Source organism: Lissotriton helveticus, chromosome 5_1, assembly GCF_964261635.1.
Source record: "Lissotriton helveticus chromosome 5_1, aLisHel1.1, whole genome shotgun sequence".
NCBI lineage: Eukaryota > Metazoa > Chordata > Amphibia > Caudata > Salamandridae > Lissotriton > Lissotriton helveticus.
The window spans coordinates 1,842,856,606-1,842,878,352 of record NC_136065.1 but is presented as its reverse complement, the minus strand read 5'-3'; the positions used below and the strand labels follow the sequence as shown (position 1 = coordinate 1,842,878,352).

The window sequence follows — 21,747 nt, the reverse complement described above, 5'->3', positions numbered from 1 at the left end:
GGCCTGATGTACCCCCTGAGGTCCAGAAAGGGTAGACAGATAGCGATCGCCTTGGGCTCAGCGATTCAGAACATACTCATCTACTGGCGCAACACCACGCTCCCCACTACTATTGGCTGGTTACATAGATTGTGGCACGTTCTGGGTATGGAGAAGTTGTCCCTCATGGTTGCGGGTGAGGTGGATAAGTTCGAAGAGCTGTGGCAGCCTTTCCATACCTTACTACAGTCAGAATTCAAAGAAATCACCTGTCCCCGATATCTCCGGCTACTACGTCTAACGTCCCCGACTAACCCATCCACCTAGTTTGCATGGGAGGGTTGTCTGAGGTGAGGGGCGGATACATTGCGGAAGTGTAAGGGGTGAGGGACATTCGCACAGCAAGAGGGGAGGGGGGAAGTGGATTTGGGGGGCGGGGCGGGAGGGGGGGGAGTTGGGGAAGGGGATGTTGGTTGCTGAACTTGTCGTCACCGCATACACACCTGGCTCCATGCTCTGAAGGATGTCAAGTTTGCAGTATCTTGCATGTTGATGGCGCTCCTGGAGCGGAAACTTTGCACTACCTCTCTGAGACGACTGTATCCATTTGTTTGTCTTGTTTTTCAATAATGCAATAAAATACTTTAAACCTAAAAGGGAACCCGTTCAGTGCCTTTAGATCAGGGGTGATGTGGTTCTTCTTTTTGGAGCCGGTGACAAGTCTTGCGGCTGCGTTGAGAGAGGCTCTTAGTATAGCCTGTCTGGATCACGGAAGACCACATAAGGTTGTATTCCCATAGTCTATTCTGGGTATCACTAGAGCTTGCACTGCTGATTTGAGGTCGTCGGCGGGGAGGAAGAGTTTAAGTGTTCTAATAATATTCATATGAAAGTTTGCTCCTGTGGTGGCTGTACTGATGTGTTCCTGCAGGCTGAGATTTTTATCAATTGTTATTCCCATAGATTTTGCGGACTGTATGATATAAGGTTTGCAGTTGAAGGCTGTTAGTGTGTCATTCAATCTTCAATGTCGACGTGTCCTCGCGGAGTGGTAATTAGGAGGAATTCAGTTTTGAGTGCATTAAGTTTGAGGTGGTTGAAGGTCAGCCAGTTGAGTTTTTTGTAGAGTTGTATTGAGTGACCTTATATAATCTGGAGATTATACTTTTAGGTATAGTTGGGTATCGTCCGCATGTAGGTGTTAGTCAACATTGGAAGCCCGAAACTGCGCTGTATCCAGAACTCTAGAAGGAGCTTATGAGAGGGAAGCAGGTGAGACTTCGGCACGTTGATAGTGAACCCCAGCGAATGCAGGAGGTCCGCTGTAGTTTGGAGGTGGGAGACAACAGCCTGGGGCGAGCCCGCCTTCAACAACCAGTCATGGAGATAGGGGAAGACTGCAACCCCTGATCTGCGTAGATGAGCTACGACCAACGTCATCACTTTCCTAAACACCCGAGGGGTGCTGGTAACGGCCAAAGGGGAGCACGGTAAACTGAAAATGCTCGAGGCTTACCGTGAACCGTAGGCAATGCCAGTGAGCTGGCAGGACGGGGATGTGGAAATAGGCATCCTGCAAGCTCAACGCTACCATCCAGTCTCCGGGGTCGAGGGCAGACAGGACCTGAGCTAATGTCAACATTTTGAACTTCTCCTTCTGAAGGAAGCGGTTGACGTCCCTGATATCAAAGATAGGACATAGGCCTTTGTCATTCTTGGGCACCAGGAGGTAGTGGGAGTAACAACCACGACCTACTTCTGGGAGAGGGACTCACTCCCTTGGCCAAGAGGCCATAACTTCCTGAAGGAGAAGGGCCAAGTTATCCTCCGACATGCGATGGAGTGTTGATGACATGGAGAGAGGGGTAGTCTTGAAGGGGAGAGAGTAGCCCCTTCAGACTATCTGCAAAACCCACCTGTCCGACGTGATGTTGTGCCAGTGAGAGGTGATGGCGGATCCTGCTGCCCACTAGTAACTGGTGGCCCTGAAGTGTCGGACTAGGAAGGCTTAGAGGCTGCTGCAGAAGGGCACTGGGGGACTGGCCCGCCCGCTGACCCTAGAACCACGGCGTTGGATCCCACGCCCCTGGCCACGCAGAGGCTGTGAAGCTTGAGCCGGCCTGTGTCACTGGGGGGAATGTGGTGGGGCACCCCTTCCGTAGCCACAAAATGGGTGATAGGAAGACTGCAGAGGATGAGAGGTAGCAGCGAGACCCAAGGATCTGGCTGTAGCTCTAGAATACTTGAAACGCTCTAGCGCATGGTCCGCCTTGTCGCCAAACAGACAACGGCCATCAAAGGGCATGTCGAAAGAGTCGATTGGACATCCCCAGCCAAGCAAGTGATATCAGCCAGGCGAAGTGTCTTAGGGCCACTGACGTAGAAATCGTTCTACCCAGTCGACGGTGTCCAGCCCACTACGTATGGCGAACCGCTACAACTGCACAGGAGAGTATGACCCCGAGCCTCCTCTGGACACTGCGGCAGCCCACACAGAGTGGGTTTAGCGGCCCAAGAGACATGCAGGAGCAGAAGGGAAAGCGCCGTTGGATGTTGAGGCTTGGACCAAGCTCTCGGGGGTAGGCTGTTGGGAGAGGAAAATGGAGTCTCCCAGAGCCAGGCTGTGACGCCGGGCACTCATGCTATCCACAGGAGCCCCTGTGCTAGGCTTGGACCAAGTGCTTAGAAGGATGTCTGTGAGGGCCTCATTGACCGGCAACAGGGGCTCTGAAGAGGCCGCTGCCGGCTGAAGCACCTCAGTCAGGAAGTTCGTCCTGACTGCCACTATAGGAAGCTCAAGTACCAAGGCCTCAGCCGCCCAACGCAACACCACAGCACAGGAGGCTCCCTCCTCCGCAGCCACGGTAGGGGGAGAAGGCATGCCAAGGTCTGGGGAGGTATACAGACCACTGGCTTACCCCAACTCCTCTCTCCAGTCCGGCTCCTCTAGCTGGTCTGCCGAAGGGTCAACAGACCCCTCCCAGTCCTCCTCACCTTTCTCTGGCTGCCACTCATGGCAATAAGGAACGCCAGGGGAGAATAATGGCACAAAAGTACCGGTCGGCACTGGTTCCGGCGGTCTGGCTCAGTGTCAAAGACGAGGGGGAGGCCGGGGTCGCGCTGGCCGGGGACACGCCCAGCGTCTGAGGTGGCATTGGTGCAGGGGGTGATGTCATGAGGTCGACCGGTACCGATCCGGTTAAAGGCCTTAATCCCTGGGAGCTGCTGGCATTGAAGGCCTAGAGCCCCAGCCAAGTCCGTGGGGCCCGAAGGCACACCAGCAAAGTCGGGCTGCCTAAAGATGAACTGGAGGGCTTCGTAAAAGGCACGAAGCTGGACAGTGGGCGCTCCGGCTCCCGGGAAGGGAGGGAAGCTCGAAGGCGCCCCAGTAGGCTCCACGGGCGGTGCCAAAGGACGACGACCTTCCACGTCCCGCGTCGGCCAACTGACACGGAGAAGGCAAAGTGCGACGGTGCTTCTTCGCTGCCTTCTCGTGTTTCGACTTACATGAAGACTTCGATGAAGAGTGATGGTGGTAACTCCGCGACCGGTCCCGCGACTCCCTCTCGACCGGGACCTCGTGCGGCGTGGAGCTGACTGCCGGGCCTCCAGAAGCTTTCGGGACCACTCCCACAAAGACTTCGGGTTCATGACCCAACAGTCGGAGCACTACTTTGGGTCGTGGTGGTACTCCAGGCACCAAAGGCACACGAGCTATGGATCCGTGACTGACATCAGCTTGTGACAATAGTCACAAGGCTTGAATCTGGTCCGCCAATGTGACAACCCTACGTGCACCAAGAGTTGAACGACTAAAAAGATGTCGACAAAGTCGAAAATCACTTGTCAAAAAAAGACTAAGGGTAGCGCTCCTTCCGTATCTGCACTGGCTGGCACGGGAAAGAATTGATGTCAGTGCGCAGGGGCGTCATCTAAGTAGATACAGCAACGTGATTCCAGCTATCACAACACTAACAACGAAAACGGAGTCAACCGGCGCCACCTACCTAAATGCAGGAGTACTGCTGAAGAAAAATCCCTGGATCCAGCCTGACGCCTGGGGGTAATACTAAGGTAAGGAATCTATAACTAATAGTCTCTTTCAGATAGGTTGTTTTGTGATAGATAGGAGGCACCTGCGTTGTTGGTACCGCGCTCGGCAGCCATCTGGGATAACCTTCCAAACCCAGATATTTCCGACAACTAGACACGTGGGGAGGGTCAGGAATGTGTGGCTTGTGTAGTGAGCGATAAAGAGAGATAGAGGGAGGAGATCTAGCTACAGAGTGAGAGGGAGGAGATCTTACTACAGAGAGAGAAGGTGGAGTGTTTGCTGCAGAGAGAGACTGCAGAGAGCGTTCTGCAGAGAGGTAGAAGAAGTCTACCATGGTGGAGGGTGTAAAAGGAGGAATTAGGGCCAGAGTCTGTCCCTCCCCCATCCCACAAAAAGGAGGGGGTTATGGTTTGGATTCTGCCTCGTTAGGGGAATGATGGGGGAGGTAAGGGTAGGTTCTGTAATGTCTGTCTCTGATAAAGGAAAGGAGATGGGGAAGAGCATACTGCAGAGAGGAGAGAAAAGAAGAGCCCAGAGAGAGGGTATAGGTGCAGAAAGGGGCATGGGGTGGGGAGCTAATGCAGCGAGAAAGCACTGTAGACACATGAGTAAAGCTGGGAGGAACATGTGAGATTAGGCAATCAGCTGAGATAGATGGAGTAGGAAGCCAATAAGAACTGAATGAGGAAAAATACATTATAGATGGGTAGTCCACAGGAGGGAGAATTCAGAAAAGGGGAAAAAGGAAACCAGTAAGGAAGAAAAGCTAAATCTCTATATACACTTCAAAATATTTCAAACAGTTCTTGAGGAATTGACAATAGATTATTAGAATGTATTCCAAATTGTGATGTTGTGACCAAATACCCCGCAGATGACAATGTGGAGGAGAGTGATTAATCAGAGGGTAAAAAGGAAGCAGCAGAATGACTTTCCCTTATTACCACTCCCACTCATCTCTTTGTTGACAATGCTCACTGGGCTCTGGCCCAGCGCAAACCCTGGCACCTGTAGTAGTTACGGAGGCGTAGGCGGAACAGATGGCACACCTGAAAATAAACCAGCAGAAGCTACCACGTGAAATAGGACTTCTGCATTCCCAGCACAAACATCATTCTCTAGCTCCAGGCTAGAGGAGAAAGTCCTACAAGTCCGAAGAAGGCATCCTAACTTGCACACAATAACATCCAACAGGTATCTCTGTCATACTCCCTCTTCCACATTCCTTCACATCCCCTCTCCCCAACCCAAATATATCTTCAAATGTGGAAACCCCACAAAAGACCATCGATATTTTTGAGCCAAACTGACAAATCTCGGCTCTCTGCACTGACCCCATCTTGTGAATGAGAAAGAAAAACGGAGACTACACTGATTAGGCAGTGAAACCCCACTGAGTAGAGTTTTAATATATGAAGCAGTAACACCTCTTGCTGAGAGCTTGCAAAAATTACTCTATTTCATAATATAACTTAGTAACGGCTAAATTAAAGATAAAATTCCACGAAACCGACACTAAAAGGCAGCACTGGGAGGGGGAAAACATCCATTCTCAGTTCCCAAAGCCTTTCATGAACCTGTTGATTTAGCTCTACAACTTCCCAGTGTAATAATGTGCCACCTGTGCTCAGAATTTTGCTCCTGAAGCTCAAAGTTTAAAGGAGATAAGGACTCCAATTGCTGAAGGCCATCAGTTTGTACAAGTTGCCAATGTAGTTTAAGCCACACATTTTCATTCGGCTTTTAGAAGGCATTGAAAATGTTAGTTTATTTTGCTGGTCTGCAGCCACTCTCATTGTTAGCAACAAAAATCTTCCAGTATGCTTACCAAATTAAAAATCTAATTAAATCCAGTATTTATGGTCTCCCAAATACACTCCTGTTGTACTAATTACCTGCATTTCTACGCCTTGCTGGGCACGAGGTGTAAAATCCAGGGGTACACCACCTATAAGAGGACCACCTCCTTACAGATTATGGACACTGTTTCCAAACCTGGACTTTGGAGTCATAACCTATAAATCCTGGGTGCGGTCATGTTTTGCTTCCACTGAACTAATTAGACTAACACCTGAAAACAATGGCTTCTAGTTGAATTTAGGACTGGAGACAGTGCCCACAATTACCTGGAGTTAAGTGGTCACCCTAGCCTCCAGTCAATCGACTTACCTCACAGAAAAGAGTGAGCTTGTCATCAGGTAGGAGCCCATTGGCCTCATCCAGAAGGAAGTCACGACGAATGAACTTCTTGAAGCCCCAATCTTTTCCTTGCACAAAGCGGTATGCTCTCTGACTCTCTGTAAAACAGACAAGATTTTAGGAAACGTACCACAGCACCACAACATACGGAAAGAGTGCCTATTTGTCACTCTCCCACATGGACAGTTGCTACATTTGGATACATACCCATGGCCTTTGTTTCTTCACCCTTGGCATTCAAGATTGAAAATTTGAACTTGGCGCGCACTTCGCTCTTTGGGCAACTAACAAGCAGCAAGTAAAGTGATAAGTAGTCTTTGCTTTCCTCATCCAAGCCTTTGGGATTAACTCTCAGACACCTGTAGACAAGGGAATTCCTAAAATGAGATCCGTACAGTACTAAAGGTAAGCAAAGCAGCACATTTATACAAAGAGCCGAGATAGGAGTATAGTCTGGATCCAAGAGTCAAAATCCAAGCTGAGCCATAGGAAGAATTGTTACATAAATAAAAAAAATGTGAGTTTGCTGGCCTTGGTAGGTGCTTCAACTTAGCATATCAGATTACATTAGTGCAATCAGTAATATAAAAATTACTTTTGTAAACAAGTTGTAGATTTGAGAGAATACACCTCAAACCCAGAATTATCTTGCTGATTGGACTAGAAATTAAGACAATTCGGTGTACACTGTACACTACATAAAAGTCAAATGTAACTAGACACGCAACAACATTATGGTCTTAGCGACCATATGTTAACGAGGATTCTGTGCTTTTTGATGTTCCCAGGTGCGTCAGTTAAAGAAATTGAGGCAAGGTGAAAAAGGCTAAAATGACACAAATTTGGTGGTTATGGGGCAGTACTTGAGCCCAGATCTCCATGCCACACAGAATATGTATACTAGCTCTCCAGTTTCGTGTTAAAGTTACTTAGATGACTTTCAAAAGTCAAATTAGTAAACCTAATTCTAGATTTGATAGGCAAATAGGCCAGAATTCAGTCTCAAAAAGTTGCAAGAGCACAAAGTGAAAGCTTTATTATAACATAAAAAATGTAACTATGTAGATTAAACACGCATTTTTACAGTTAATAGCCAGGGCTCTTGATGACCAATATAGGGAGGAGCTCAGCACCACAAAAAAATGCACATAAATCCGTAAAACAATGAAATCGAAATTTTAGTCTAACGGAACTTGATATATGGTTAAGAGTTTTTAATGAGACCGATCTTGAAATGAAGCTCCAGTAACACTGAAGTTTCACTGCATCTGTATAACAAAAGCTCTGTTTAATAACAGACAAGCCCTCATTTTTTCGACCCTACAGCCTGACAAGCCCTACTATTCCTTTATACCATACAGCAGGACTCCAAAACAGCCAAGTGAAATGAGAAGATAGGCAGCTGCCCAGATCAGGAAAAACACACCACAGAAGAGAAAGTCTTGCATACGTGATTGCCTGATGCACTCCACTTCATGTGATTGAACTAGATAGGAAGCCGGCCCAAAAAAGGACCAACTGCTACAGTTGAAGGAGCGGTTACAACTGTGCTGCTCTAAATAACCAGATGAGGACACAGACCCTGTCCGATAACGTAAAGTGGGCACATTTAGACCTAGGACATCAGAAAAACGCCAAGATGAGAAGGAACATTAAAAATGTTAAAATGCTTAGCTCAGCCAGGAAATATATGAAATATGGATTTCCTTAGGGACCATAACAAACAGCCTCACTGCAGCAATATGATTCAAGATCAAATGAGTTACATATTCTTCTTAAAGCTACCAGCATTTAGAACACACAGTGATGCATGGTGATTGATGAGTCAGTGAAAATAGCCACCTTCATTTGCTCTGTCCCCTTCATGTAAGAACATTGCATTACAATAAGACTCTATATAACGCCTGCTTCACCAGTATATTTGAACTCTCCAATCCCCTTCAAAATTAGCTGAATGCTAAACTAGATGGCCTGATGTGTAGTTAAAGCACCCTCCTATCAGCTCCTACACCACATAATAGAAACGTAACCTTGTCACTCTTCTCACCACCCTCTTTTCCTTCGGTTCTGCCATTTTTCCCTCAACAACTGCTTGCACTAGATAAAACCATGATGGCCGTATCATGTTGGCAGCATTCACAGGAGAACTCAGCAACTTACCATTTCAGCTTGTCGTTAGCACCAGAAGAGAAGGTTGAGCTTTTGATCACTTCACCCATTTCCTCCCTGCAGAAGCTGAAATTGTTGATGGTCCACATGTAGGAGAACTTCACTACCTTGATCTGCAAAGAAGTAAGCAAATGGCCATTGAATAAAGGACAAGTATGACGATGGATATCAACGATTACAAGAGGAGTTGAAAAGGAAAAGGTTACTTACCCTCTAGCCACCTATTTGTAGCTTGTAGTGATGTAGATTCACATACACTACATTCTCCTGTCATCCTATGTTGGGCGCAAATTTATTACAGGTAAGAAGCCATTCCTTCTATCTCTCAAGGGATGCCCATTGTTAATCATAAGCATTGAATAGATTAGCTAGCTCATTCTGTGAGGTGAGGGTAAAGGGGATAAACGGGAATAGTACATTAAAGCAAACTCATTACTCAGAGAGGCTTGCCTGACTTGGGCATCTGCCCTCGCATCTGAATCAAACAGTAGTGTCTTGTAAAAGGGGGAACTGATCTCCAAGTTGAAGCTTCTCAAACTCACCAACTGGAATGTTTCTAAGAAATACAGCATTACCTTGTTTTACTTCTTGTGGAATGGACTCAAGGTCTTTCAGGCATGGGTTTCTTGGCTTTTTGATACCAAAATCCATCTAGACAGGATTGTTTCAAAGTGATCAACCCTGTCCGTAATGGGCAATAGTTTATAATAAAAAAAAAGTTGCTTTGACTTCCTTTAAAGCTTTTGTCCTTCAGAACTTCAACACCCTCCTAACATCAAGAGTATGAAGACAGCTCTCTGCTGGAGAAGAGTGATTCTGAAAAAATGTAGGTAAGGAAATAGTCGGACTGAAATTAAAATCAGAGTACTTTAGGGAGGAATTAAGGATGGTTTCTCATCACTACTATGTGACTAGGAAAAATGGTCTAAGGACCATGGGCACATAGGGTCTGTATCTCCCTAACTATGAGCAGAAGTTATAGTGAACCAAAATGAAGCCCTCCAGGAAAGGTGTTGGAGAAGGACCTTTATGAATGGATTCAAGCTAGCCTGGCTGATGAAGGGTGTTACCCAGAAACGGGAAACATCATTAACAACGAAGGGATTACAACGCGTAACGGGGCACTTACCACGTAAACGTCTTTTCAACGCGTATGCCTTCAACGATCGTCTTTACCACGCATAAAAAAAACCCGTAGGATTAAAAAGGAGTGTTGGGGGGATCTCCCCCCCCCCATAAAAAAACGAACCCGCCGTGCCAAACAAATCAGCGTCGTTAGAGAGGAAGCGGAATAAACTTCCGCTTCCTCTTTACGACGTAAGAGCGACGTGGTAAAGGTGATGCGGGGGAAACGAATTCCGTGGTAACGTATGCGTGGAAAAGGCATGCGTTGCAACGGAATTCGTAGTAACGGCATATCTTATGCTGATGACACTCAGCTCATCCTGGTCTTGGATAGGGAATTGCCTGGGGCTGAAGAAAATTTGAAAAATTGCCTTACGGCCACATTTGAGTGGATGACTAACAATCACCTCAAATGCAATTCCGGTAAAACGGAAATTTTGCCGTTCGGCTCTCAAAATCTGTTCTCCCCGAAAGACTGGTGGCCTGATGATGCTGAAGCCCCTCCAAATACTATTTCTTCTGCCCGAAACTTGGGCATTAAATTTGATGACCAGTTGTCTTTTAAACAACAAGCGGTGGCCGTGGCTGGTACGTGTTTTCATATCATTAGATCCTTGCGGAAGTTTTTTGATCTGCTTCCCCTGTCAGCAAGAAAAACAGTGGCAGTTGCTTTGATTACATCCAGACTGGACTACTGCAATGGCCTGTACGCGGGAGCAAATAAGTCCGTGCGCCACAGGCTGCAGATGGTCCAGCACGCAACTGCCCGTTTGGTGTTACGCTGGCCCCGTAAGTCGTCCGCCTCGGCCGCGCTTAAGGCACTTCATTGGTTACCGATCTGTAAACGGATCCTGTTCAAGATTCTTTTGATTACATTCAGAGCTTTCCAACAGCTAGGGCCTAGATATCTGGCCAGCGGCTTTACGCGCTATCAGCCGACGCGTTGTTTGAGGTCTGCAAACCAGAACCTGTTGGTAATACCCAGATTCAAGCGGGCTACCAAAGGTGGTAGATCTCTTTTTCTTCTGGGCGCTAAGGCTTGGAATAAACTTCCGCCACAGCTCCGATCGATGCCAAATGAGAGCAAGTTCAGGAAAGCGCTCAAAACCTGGATGTTTTCAATTACTGATGCCACATGTAGAGCATTGGTGTAGAGTGTATTGTTACTAAGTTCGCCTTCACTCCCCCTGACCCTTTTCATCTGGGTTGGTGTTAAGCGCCAAGATACTCCCTGGAGTGGTAGCCGCGCTATAAAAATGCACTTTACATTACATTACATTACATTACATATAACCCCCAGAAACCGGTCTCAGGATGCTTGTTTCCAGTTCAGGGAAGACCTGGCTTGGCAGTTCAGGCTGGACTGTTCACATGAGGCACAGGGTCAAGACTGATTTGCATTTAGCTGGGCCTGAACTGAGGTGGCAAAGTGAGCTAAAGAATGATGATGGATTTAACCCAGATCTGTAACTGGGGGTGAGTGTCTGAAAGGTTCCAGCACTCCGTCCATCATCTCCTTGTGTTGGCTTTGTTCTAAAGGAGCAGCCAGAAGGCGAGAAAGGACAATATTTAACTCCCATGGAGGAGAAGGTCTCCTGAAAGGAAGATATATTTTCTGAACGCCTTCTAGAAAATCCTTGATTACAGGTATTCTGAAAAAGAACATTTGTAAAGGGCATTTCAGTAAGCTATTACTGCTGCAAGATGCGCTCTAAATCGAGAAGAAATTAAATTTTACTTTAGACAAATGATGGAGGAACAGAAGAACCGCCTCTTCTTAGCAATGAGAGGAGGACTAAAGTTATTCTGAGAGCACCAGACGCAGAATCTCTACCATTTAAACTATCAGGAAATTCTAGTTGCCTGGCTTCTCTCAACACATCTGTGCGTTCCTGAGGGAGGTTCATGTGACTATATTGTATTAGTTCAGGAGCCAAGTTTAATTGAAGGATGTGGTGTTGAATCTGGCCACATGGACTTCTGAAGAAAGCCCTGTCTGTAAAGCAGCTTCCTGTGTGGACACAGATGTGAGGAAGATGGAGTAGTTTCTGTCCTGTAACTCCAGTTCTGTAGTAGGGGTATCTCTGTTATAGTCATAATCTAGTGAATAGTCCCGCCCATGTGCGCGGACCCCGGAGCAATCAAAAATAATCTCTCAAGTTGTCAAAACATGCAGAACTGCACAGACACTTAAGAGAGAATTTAAAGGCAGATAATGCAGCCTATATCCACAGGCTACACTGTCCAGTACTTCAACTAGAAATTCCACCAAAATCCACAAACAGCACAGCCTGTCCAGGGTTTTCTTACAGAGAAAACCTTGCCTTTGACAGCAAAACCCTCTGGAATGATAGAGAGGAAGAAGTGGACAGACAAGCCCCATAGGCTGCCATTATGTGGCTCAAAACAGGATACTGTGCCTTTAAGAGAACTTTCCAGAAGCCTCACAGTATCCCAGAATGCACTGCAGGTCCCTTTTACTTTCAGTTCTTTTTGAAGGCGTAACACGCCAGACCTGTAGCATTTCTTACATGAATATCTCTCTCCACCGGGGAGGAGGGCGGGCGCTTATGACTATAACAGAGATACCCCTACTACAGAACTGGAGTTACAGGACAGAAACTACTCCTTCTGTAGTAGGGGAACTCTGTGTATAGTCATAATCTAGTGAATAGAATGGCAAGCCCATCCCCACACCAAAGCGGCGGTGGAGAAAATAGATATAACACCACTACTGAGCGAACAGATTTCGCAGCGAAGCCTGCCCAACCCGAGCATCTGCCCTGGCATCAGTGTCCAGACAGTAATGCTTAACAAAGGTATGGACCGACTTCCAAGTGGCTGCCTTGCAGATATCTGCAAGTGGAACACTACGGAGCAAAGCAGTCGTGGCAGCTTTGCCCCTGGTGGAATGAGCCTTAGGTTTACCCCCTAAGGTCTTATCAGCCTTTTGGTAACACAATTGTATACAGGACACAATCCACCTCGAGATGGACTGTTTATAGAGGTAGAAAGACCGGTCCTGACTGATCCATAATTGATAAACAATTGTTCTGACCTACGAATATCCTTGGTTTAAATCAGATAAAATTTCAACACCCTTCTAACATCCAGGGAACGCAGAGACCGTTCCGCTGGAGATGAAGGATTCTGAAAAATCGTAGGCAAAGTTATAGTCTGGTTAACATGGAAGTCAGATATAACCTTTGGAAGAACTTTAGGGTGAGTACGCATAACAACCGTAGCAGCATGAAATACAGTATAAGGTTCCTGGCAACACAACGCCTGAATTTCCCTCACCCTGCGGGCCGATATAATGGCCACGAGGAACGCCGCCTTCCAGGACAGGTGCTGCAATGAAGCCTTATGAATAGGTTCAAAAAGCCCCTTCATCCATCTGGACAGCACCACGTTCAATTCCCATGAAGGCGAAGGAAGCCAGACAGCAGGGAACACTGTCTTCGAGCCTTCCAAAAACCCTTTGATCACAGGGATCTGAAAGAAGGAAGTCTGTGAAGGCCATTTCCTGTAGGCCGTCAGCGCAGCAAGATGAACCTTAATACAATGGACATTAAGGCCAGATTGCGCCAGGTGTAGAAGATACGGAAGGATGACATCTTCCTTCCACGTCCTTAGGTCATAGTCCTTGAACTTGCACCAGATGCAAAAACCTCTTCCACTTGTAAGCATAAGAAGTCCTAGTGGAAGGTCGCCTAGCCTCCTTCAGTATGTCCATACAAACTTCTGGTAGATTCAAATGGACAGAACGCACAACTCAGGAGCCATGCCGCCAAACTCAAAGACGAGAGGTTGGGGTGCAACATCTGCCCCCCCGAACTTCGTGGGAAGGTCCGGCCTGCACGGCAGCCGTATGTGAGGAAGGAGAGACCGGTGAAGCAGGTCCGTGAACCACCACTGCCTGGGCCATTCCAGGGCAATCAGGATCATCCGCGCCCTGGACTGGGACAGTTTGATGAGTACCGCCGGAATCAGGGGAATGGGCGGAAAAGTGTACAGAAAGCTGTTCGACCAGTTAATCCATAACGCATACCCCAGCGTCCCCTGCTGGTAGTACCCGGAGGCGAAGTCTCAGCATTTGCTGCTTTCGGCAGTGGAGAACAGATCTACGTCTGGAGTCCCCCACCGTGCGAAGACTTCTCCTAGTACTTCGTCGTTTATGACCCATTAGTGGTCTTCCTGTATCAGTCTGCTCAGTGCGACTGTCTGAACCTTCTGCACACCTAGCAGATGGGTAACCATGATAGTCAGTCCTCCGGCTAGAAGCCAGCGCCAGATCGCCTGCGCCTCCTGCGACAGAGTGCGCAATCTCAAACCCCCCTACTTGGTGACGCAATACATCGTGGGCGTATTGTCCGTCTGTACAAGCAGAGAGTTGGTCTGGAAGGACGTAAGAAACGCCTTCAGTGCCAAGTGAACAGTCCTGAGTTCCAGGAAAGTGATGTGATACGTGGACTCCAACGGGGACCACGTTCCTTGTATCTGTAAGTCTCCGGAATGTGCCCCCCAGCTGTGGCGAGAGGCATCCGCCACGATAGTGTGCGCGGGAATGTCCTTGTGAAAGGGAACCCCTCTGAGGAGATTCTCTGCCGAACACCACCACTTCAGAGACTGAAGAGCATGCAGAGACAGTCGTATCCTGTCGTCCCAAGATCCATCCCTCTGATCCTCCAAGCACTCCTGCAAAGGTCTCATGTGCAGCCGTGCGTGTGGCGTGAGGAAGATACCAGAGGCCATCGACCCCAGTAGAGAAGACACCGTCCCCACTGTTGTAGATGGAGCGGTCATAAGAGCCTAAGCCTTCCGAAGGAGTGAAAATCGCCTCTCCTCCGCAGGAGACACGCTTGCTGACAGCGTATTGATGGAGGCTCCCAAGTACTGTATGCACTGGACCGAAATCGGGACAGCCTTGGACATGTTGATGTGCAACCCCAGCTTGTTCAAAAGAACGCACGTCTTCTGGAAGTGTGCTAGAGCTTCCGAGAAAGAGGAGGCCTTGATCAACCAATCGTCCAGGTCCGGGTAGACAAGCACCTAGTTTATCCTCAGGTGTGCAGCTACCACCGTCATGCACTTCGAGAATGTTCTGGGCGCAGACGGCAGCCCGACTGGCAGTACTGTGTACTGATAATGATTGGCGCCGACTTGGAATCGCCGGAACTTCCTGTGTATGTGTGCAAAGGGCACATGGAAGTACGCATCCTGCAGACCTATGGCACAGAGCCAATCCCCCTGTTGCAGCTGAGGAGAAAACCTGATGCAACGATAGCATGCGAAATTCCTCTCTCTGCGAATCCACTTGTTTGCTTGTCGCAAATCCAGAATGGACCTGAACTCGTTCTTGTCCTTCTTGCGAACCAGAGAGAACCGGGAGTACAGACCTCTTCCCCTTGAGACAGAGGCACGTCTCCTATCGCCCTTTTCCTGAACAGGATATCGGCCTCCGCCTGTAGCTCGCGCAGTTGAAACCGTGAGCTGACCGGAGGAATTGCTGGAGAAGGGCTGATGAACCGAAGACTGACTTAGACCCGGCCAGCCTTTGTTCGCCGAGGAGCATCAAGCTCTCCCGCGTATGCGCACAATATACTTGTGAAGTATTAAAGGCGGCCCGGGACCACAGACACACCCTGGGAGGAAAAACGCCGCTAGAAAGGGAAGAAGGCCTCAAGCCGTTCTCCACGCCCCAAACCTACAGCCTTCCAAAAGTCTCGAGTCAGACTTATGCGGGCCACTCACTACCCTCATGGCAGCCCAAGGGTTGCCCAAAGAACGGGAGAGTAGAAGCACCCTGCTGAGCCGCAGGCTGCAGAGACGTCCGACGAAAACAAGTATGGCAACGTAGGACAAACCCACAATACTTGGGGGTCGGCAGGAGAGAAAACTCCGCTCCGACACCGATGCTTAGAACTGAAACCATCAGGTCTCTTGTAAGGCTTCCCTTCTGTCTCTCGGCAGGGGAACCATAAATCGGTTAAGAAAACACCCCCACACAGGGATCCTACCACAACCGCCCAGCAACAGCGGGCCACAGCATGACGTCTACGTGCCGCCACCCCTGCGATGCGAATACTCAAAACTAAGCAAAAAAGGACCAACGTCCCTCGCTTACACTCCAGAACCTCGTGGCAGGTGGTAGCGGACCAAAGCTAAGTACCGCCAACCAGTTAAGAGTCGGAGAGAGACTCCCCGTACTCGAGGAAGACGCATCCCCGGCATCAAGGCACGGGGATTCGCAGACTGAGGGGCCAAAGGCCCCTGCCTAGCCGATGAGTAGGTATGGTGAGTAGCCACAGACTCCCCATCAGAAGGGTTCCTCGACGCCGATCAACTGCTCGGCGTCGTGAGTGGACGGTGCCGGGAACACAAAGTCCCCTCCTACGAAGAGAGGCTCACCACGGAGCGAGGCCTGGAACAAGACCCAGGCCGCAAGTGCCGGTAAGTGTTCCGCGGCTGTAACCCATGACGTCGACCTCACTACGACGTCACCATCACTAAGACAGTGACTGTCTTTACGACAACCAACACTCCGAAGTCAAAATGTCACCACGGTGTCAAACACCGAGACGTCCATAACAGTGACGTCTGGACCCAATGGAAGATAGCGGAGTCCAAGCGACCAACGCCCCAAAAGGAGCATCACTGCTCCATGACGTCGAGCATCACTGCTCCATGACGTCGAGCATCACTGCCCCATGACGTCGAGCATCACTGCCCCATGGCGTCGAGCATCACTGCCCCATGGCGTCGAGCATCACTGCCCCATGGCGTCGAGCATCACTGCCCCATGGCGTCGAGCATCACTGCCCCATGGCGTCGAGGCACCCCATGACGTCGAGGCACCCCATGACGTCGAGGCACCCCATGACGTCGAGGCACCCCATGACGTCGAGGCACCCCATGACGTCGAGGCACCCCATGACGTCGAGGCACCCCATGACGTCGAGGCACTCCATGACGTCGAGGCACTCCATGACGTCGAGGCACTCCATGACGTCCTCGACGCCGACCGGAACCGCGTCATAGCTCAGACGTGCCCTTACTGGGGAGAACCCCAGAGGTCACAGCATGGGACTCGGTAGAGGACCTACCCTCTCCTTACCCAGAGGCTGAAGATGCCTTCAAACTCCTCTGTCCCGAACCTGGAAGCCGAAGCCTCCTAGAAAAGAAGCTACAGAGAAGACAGGTGTCAAAAGACACAGGCAAGCACAGAATACAAACTCTGTGAGCTTCAGCTTTGGCCTTTAGTACAGCTGCAGACAAAGCACTTGTCAGATTAGAAATAGTATAACGACAAGAAGACTGCAGAAATTCTGCCAAAAAAACACAGCAGAATGTAGATAAAGGCCAAAGACGTCGAGTGAAGCTGCAAAAATGCTAAATCATCACAAAAATAGTATAGAAAAAGCTCAAAAAAGAAGAGCTAATGCTCCAGGGTCCTGCTAGCAGGAGCCGGAAAAAAGAACTGAAAGTAAAAGGGACCTGCAGTGCATTCTGGGATACTGTGAGGCTTCTGGAAAGTTCTCTTAAAGGCACAGTATCCTGTTTTGAGCCACATAATGGCAGCCTATGGGGCTTGTCTGTCCACTTCTTCCTCTCTATCATTCCAGAGGGTTTTGCTGTCAAAGGCAAGGTTTTCTCTGTAAGAAAACCCTGGACAGGCTGTGCTGTTTGTGGATTTTGGTGGAATTTCTAGTTCAAGTACTGGACAGTGTAGCCTGTGGATATAGGCTGCATTATCTGTCTTTAAATTCTCTCTTAAGTGTCTGTGCAGTTCTGCATGTTTTGACAACTTAAGAGATTATTTTTGATTGCTCCAGGGTCCGCGCACATGGCGGGACTATTCACTAGATTATGACTATACACAGAGATCCCCTACTACAGAACCGTGAATACCATTGCTGGGCCACTCCCGAGCAATGACAATCATCTGCCTTGATGATCACTATTAGCAAGAGGGGAAATGGAGGAAAGGTATAAAGAAATTTGCCTTACCAAATGATACACAGGGCATTCCCCCGTAAAGCTTTGAGGCACAGCTTTGACATTTATTGTTTTCCCTGTCTGCGAAAAGATCTATTTCTGGAAAACCCCAGTTTGAATAAATGCCCTAAAGTACTGAGTTGGTTAATGCGCATTCATGATTTTCTTGAATGATTCTGCTGCAAGTGTCTGCTTGAGCCTTCTGGATTCCTGGCAGATGGATCGCTGCACACTTGAGATTCCTGGATGTTTGCCATTTCTAGATTGTTCGTACTTCCAGGGACCGAGGTCTGGATGTCGTCCCTCCCCTGCTTGTTTGGATAATGCATGGCTGCTGTATTGCCCATGTTATCAAGGGGAGAATTCAACTGAATGATGGGAGAAAAGCCTCCGGGGTTGGATGTACTGCACTCAGCTCCAGTAGACTGTTCCTTCTGAAACCACATGCCTTGTATCTATAGATGGTCCATATGAGTACCCCAACCTGTAAGGGAGGCATCCATCACTATATCTTGGGTCAGTACATCTTGCAGGTAATTCATCTCTTTAAGTAGATTTTCTGAGAGGCACCACCAACTGCGTGATTGTTTTGAATGAGTGGTTAGCATCCATCTGCACTCCATTCTTCCTAACGAACAAGTTACTTACCTTTGGTAACCATATATCTGTAAGAAACATTAGTCCGTTATAGATTCCTTACCTTAGAATTACCCCAAGACTTCAGACTGGATCTGGAAGTTTTCGTCAGCAGTACCCCTGTGCCTCAGAAGGTGTTGTCATGCGGCTCTGCATCCGTAATTGGCGTAGAGGTCGCCGAGATGAAGCTGCGGCAGCTACTTAGACGCCACCCTCACGCGCTGACGTCAGTTCTGTATACCACTTTCTGCGCCAGGAAAGCAGAGCCATGCAAGATACTGAGCACTGGTGCATTGAAACTAGGGCTCTGGAAGGGATGACCTTAACCCCAGAAATCAGTTTACAGAACGGGGAGGATGGGTGGGGCGGTAAGTAATCTATCACTAACTAATGTTTCTTACAGATATATCGTTACCGAAGGTAAGTAACTTGTTCATCTGAAAGAAACACTTCGTGATAGATTCCTTATCTTAGAATAGATATCCCAGGAATATCAACCCCGGTGGTGGGTCTGCGAACCAAGATCACACCAGGAAGTCCCGGAGAACAGAATGGCCAAAGAAGCCGTCTCTCCAGACTTGGCTGTCCAGGCAATAGTGCTCAGTAAAAGTGTGCTCACGTAGCTGCTTGACAAATGTCTTGTAAGTGGACACCACGTCTCAATGCCTTAGTGGCCACCGTCGCCCTGGTGAAATGGGCGCGCAGCCCCACCGGAGGCTCCTTTTTCGCCAGAGAATGACAGATTTTAATACACAAGACGACCCATTTGGAGATAGTCCGCTTGTATACGGGCCGACCTTTCTTGGCGCCTACGTAGCCAACAAAGAGCTGGTAATCTACCCGGGACGGTTGTGTGTGATTCAGGTAAAATGAGAGCGCACGTTTTGGGTCCAGATGGTGGAGCTTCTCTTCCTCTCTGGAAGGATGGGGAGGCGGAAAGAAGGTGGGCAAAGTGATGGTATGCCCGATGTAAAAGGCAGTGACAACCTTTGACAGAAAGGATGGATGTGCTCTAAGCACAACCTTGTCCGGATGGACAGGCAGAAAAGGAGGTTTGCAAGAAAGAGCCTGGAGCTCACTCCCTCTCCTGGTAGAGGTGATGGCAACCAGGAAATCAGTCTTCAAAGTTAACAGACGAAGATGACAGTTGTGAAGAGGCTCTAAGGGAGCGCACATTAAATATGTGAGAACCAGGTTCAAGGCCCACTGTGGCATTACGAAGGGAATATGAGTGAAAAGATGAGTAATGCCTTTGAGGAATTGATTTACAACAGGGGACTTGAAAAGAGAGGGCTTATCAGGAAGCCTAAACAAGCATTTGCAATGCAATAGGTCTCGCAGCATTCAAGTTTGAGTTATTGGCATTGTATATGACAATGTGTTGCATGAATTCTTTTCCAAACTCTGTATTGGCTGGTGGTGTTTGTGCCCGGTGAAAGCGTGCACTGACGGATGGTGGTGTTTGTGCCCGGTGAAAGCGTGCACGAACAACTTATGGCGTCTGTGCCTGGTGAAAGTGTGCACTGACGGCTGGTGGTGTTTGTGCCTGGTGAAAGGGTGCACTGGTGGCTGGTGGTGTTTGTGCCCGGTGAAAGCGTGCACTGACGGCTGTTGGTGTTTGTGCCTGGTGAAAGGGTGCACTGGCGGCTGTTGGTGTTTGTGCCCGGTGAAAGCGTGCACTGACGGCTGGTGGTGTTTGTGCCTGGTGAAAGCGTGCACTGATGACTTATGGTGTCTGTGCCTGTTGAAAGTGTGTACTGACGGCCGGTGGTGGGTATGCCTGATGAAACCATGTACTGATGGCTAGTGGTGTGTGTGTGCCTGTTGAAAGTGTGCACTGATGGCTGATGGTGTGTGTGCATGGTGGAAAAGCGTGCACTGACATGTTTAGAAGTAAAGTGCGCCATACTGCGATTGCTACAATAGTTAATTGTGGATGTGCTAACCATTGATGCGTGCACTGATGGCTGGTGGTGTGTGTGTGCTTGTAGAAAATGTGCACTGATGGCTAATGGTGTGTGTGCCTGGTGGAAGTGTGCACTGCCAGCTAGTGGCGTGTGTGCCCGGTGAAAGCGTGCATTGACGGCTGATGGGGTGTGCCTGGTGAAAGTGTGCACTGACGGTTGGTGGTGTGTGTGTGCGCCTGGTGAAAGCGTGCACCGACGTCTGGTTCTGTGTGCGTGTGGTGGAAGCGTGCATTGATCGCTGGTGTTGTTTAAATAGGAACATACTTGGGTCCAGCATATAGAGCACTCTTTTTAAACAGGCATTAAGAGTGAGACAGCACACAATGATCCAATGGTAATTACTAGTTGAAGGCAAATCGCATATAGAACATTAGGAACACTGCAATTCTTTACATTGATTCAGACGGTCCTTGCTGCATTCAGGACATTATCAAAAATCAGTCTGTTTCGTGAGAAGTAATACCTTACATCCTAAACAGCTGTTTTAACAGAATGTTCCCGACTTTAAAAAGAGAGATGACTAAAACATTGGCAGGGAGGCAGCATCCTGAATTTAGGTTGTATGAATGTTACTTTATTGTTTGACTGAAAGAAAAAAGCTCAACTATAATAAACTCCTAGCCAACGCTGCAACACCATTCTGCCAGCTAAGCAAGCCGAGTAAGAAGGGATGTGCGGACTTCACCCGAAGGTGTCAGAGCGAATTCACAATAGAAACAGAACTGATACATGAGAACATTACTAGTGAACAAAATACAAAGGCAAACGTTACATTACATGAGGCAAAAGTGACAATGATAACAAACCGTGCCTTACACAGTGTGTAAGGCACTTTTTGTTATCTTAGTCTAAGCCCGCCTGATTCTATGAAATGGCGGCGGGACGCGGGACAGGCCTTTATCCTTTTCTTTCACTTTCCGTTCCGCACTTCCGCCGCCGCGTATGCGCGTGCCGCGTGCGTGGGGGGCGTGGGCAGCAGGGCTGGCTGCTGCTGAGTGGTGGTGAGCAATGCCAGGCAGCCCCAGGGCACGCACAACATCATGCGGGCCAATAAGCAGTAAGCCCCTGTGCGTGGCATATGGGGCGCGGCAGGCGGCGCGCATAGCCAAAGAAGAAGACAAGAGAAGAACAACGAAAACTACGAACTTAACTGCCTTCCAAGTCCAAGACAAAGCAGCCAGGCGGCCAGGCCCGCCCACGCTGAGCTGCCCTGTCCGATTTCCGAATCCGAGTCCGAAGACCAAAGTAAGTCACTCAGAGTCTGTCACTCCGTCTCCGTCACCGACCGGCGGGGCAGGGCTGCTGCTGGCTGCCTGCCTCCAGGCCTGCTGCGTGCACTAATTAGTTGCTTTCCTGTCGCGCATTTGCCTGCTTCTTATTTATGTCCCAACTTGTCACTCGTGTTTGTCCCTCCTATAGAACATGCTTTCTCGCTTCTGTACTTCTTTGCTCCCGGGGCCGCACTCAGTGTTGCTCTCTGTTCTTGCCTGTGTGCCGCTTCCCTCCATATTGGGTTCGCCCTTGCACTCAACCAGCCCCCCAACCCCTGTTGCTTCCTCGCCTGCTCCATTTGCCCTCGGCTGCTGCTGAAGCAAGCAAGCAGGCAAGCCTATATTATAA

At 48.8% G+C, this 21,747-nt stretch overlaps 1 protein-coding gene across 4 annotated transcripts in view; it reads right to left on the bottom strand.

Moving 5' to 3' along the window:
* SPOP (speckle type BTB/POZ protein) overlaps positions 1 to 21,747 on the bottom strand; it is a 344,731-nt gene that overhangs the window by 144,481 nt on the left and 178,503 nt on the right. For all 4 annotated transcript variants that reach the window (XM_078645267.1, XM_078645270.1, XM_078645268.1 and 1 more), the window contains 3 exons: positions 8,393 to 8,514; positions 6,440 to 6,591; positions 6,203 to 6,330 (listed from right to left, as the gene is read on the bottom strand). In XM_078645267.1, coding sequence (XP_078501393.1) covers positions 6,203 to 6,330; positions 6,440 to 6,591; positions 8,393 to 8,514 — 402 coding nt within the window. The remainder of the gene's footprint in view (positions 1 to 6,202; positions 6,331 to 6,439; positions 6,592 to 8,392; positions 8,515 to 21,747) is intronic.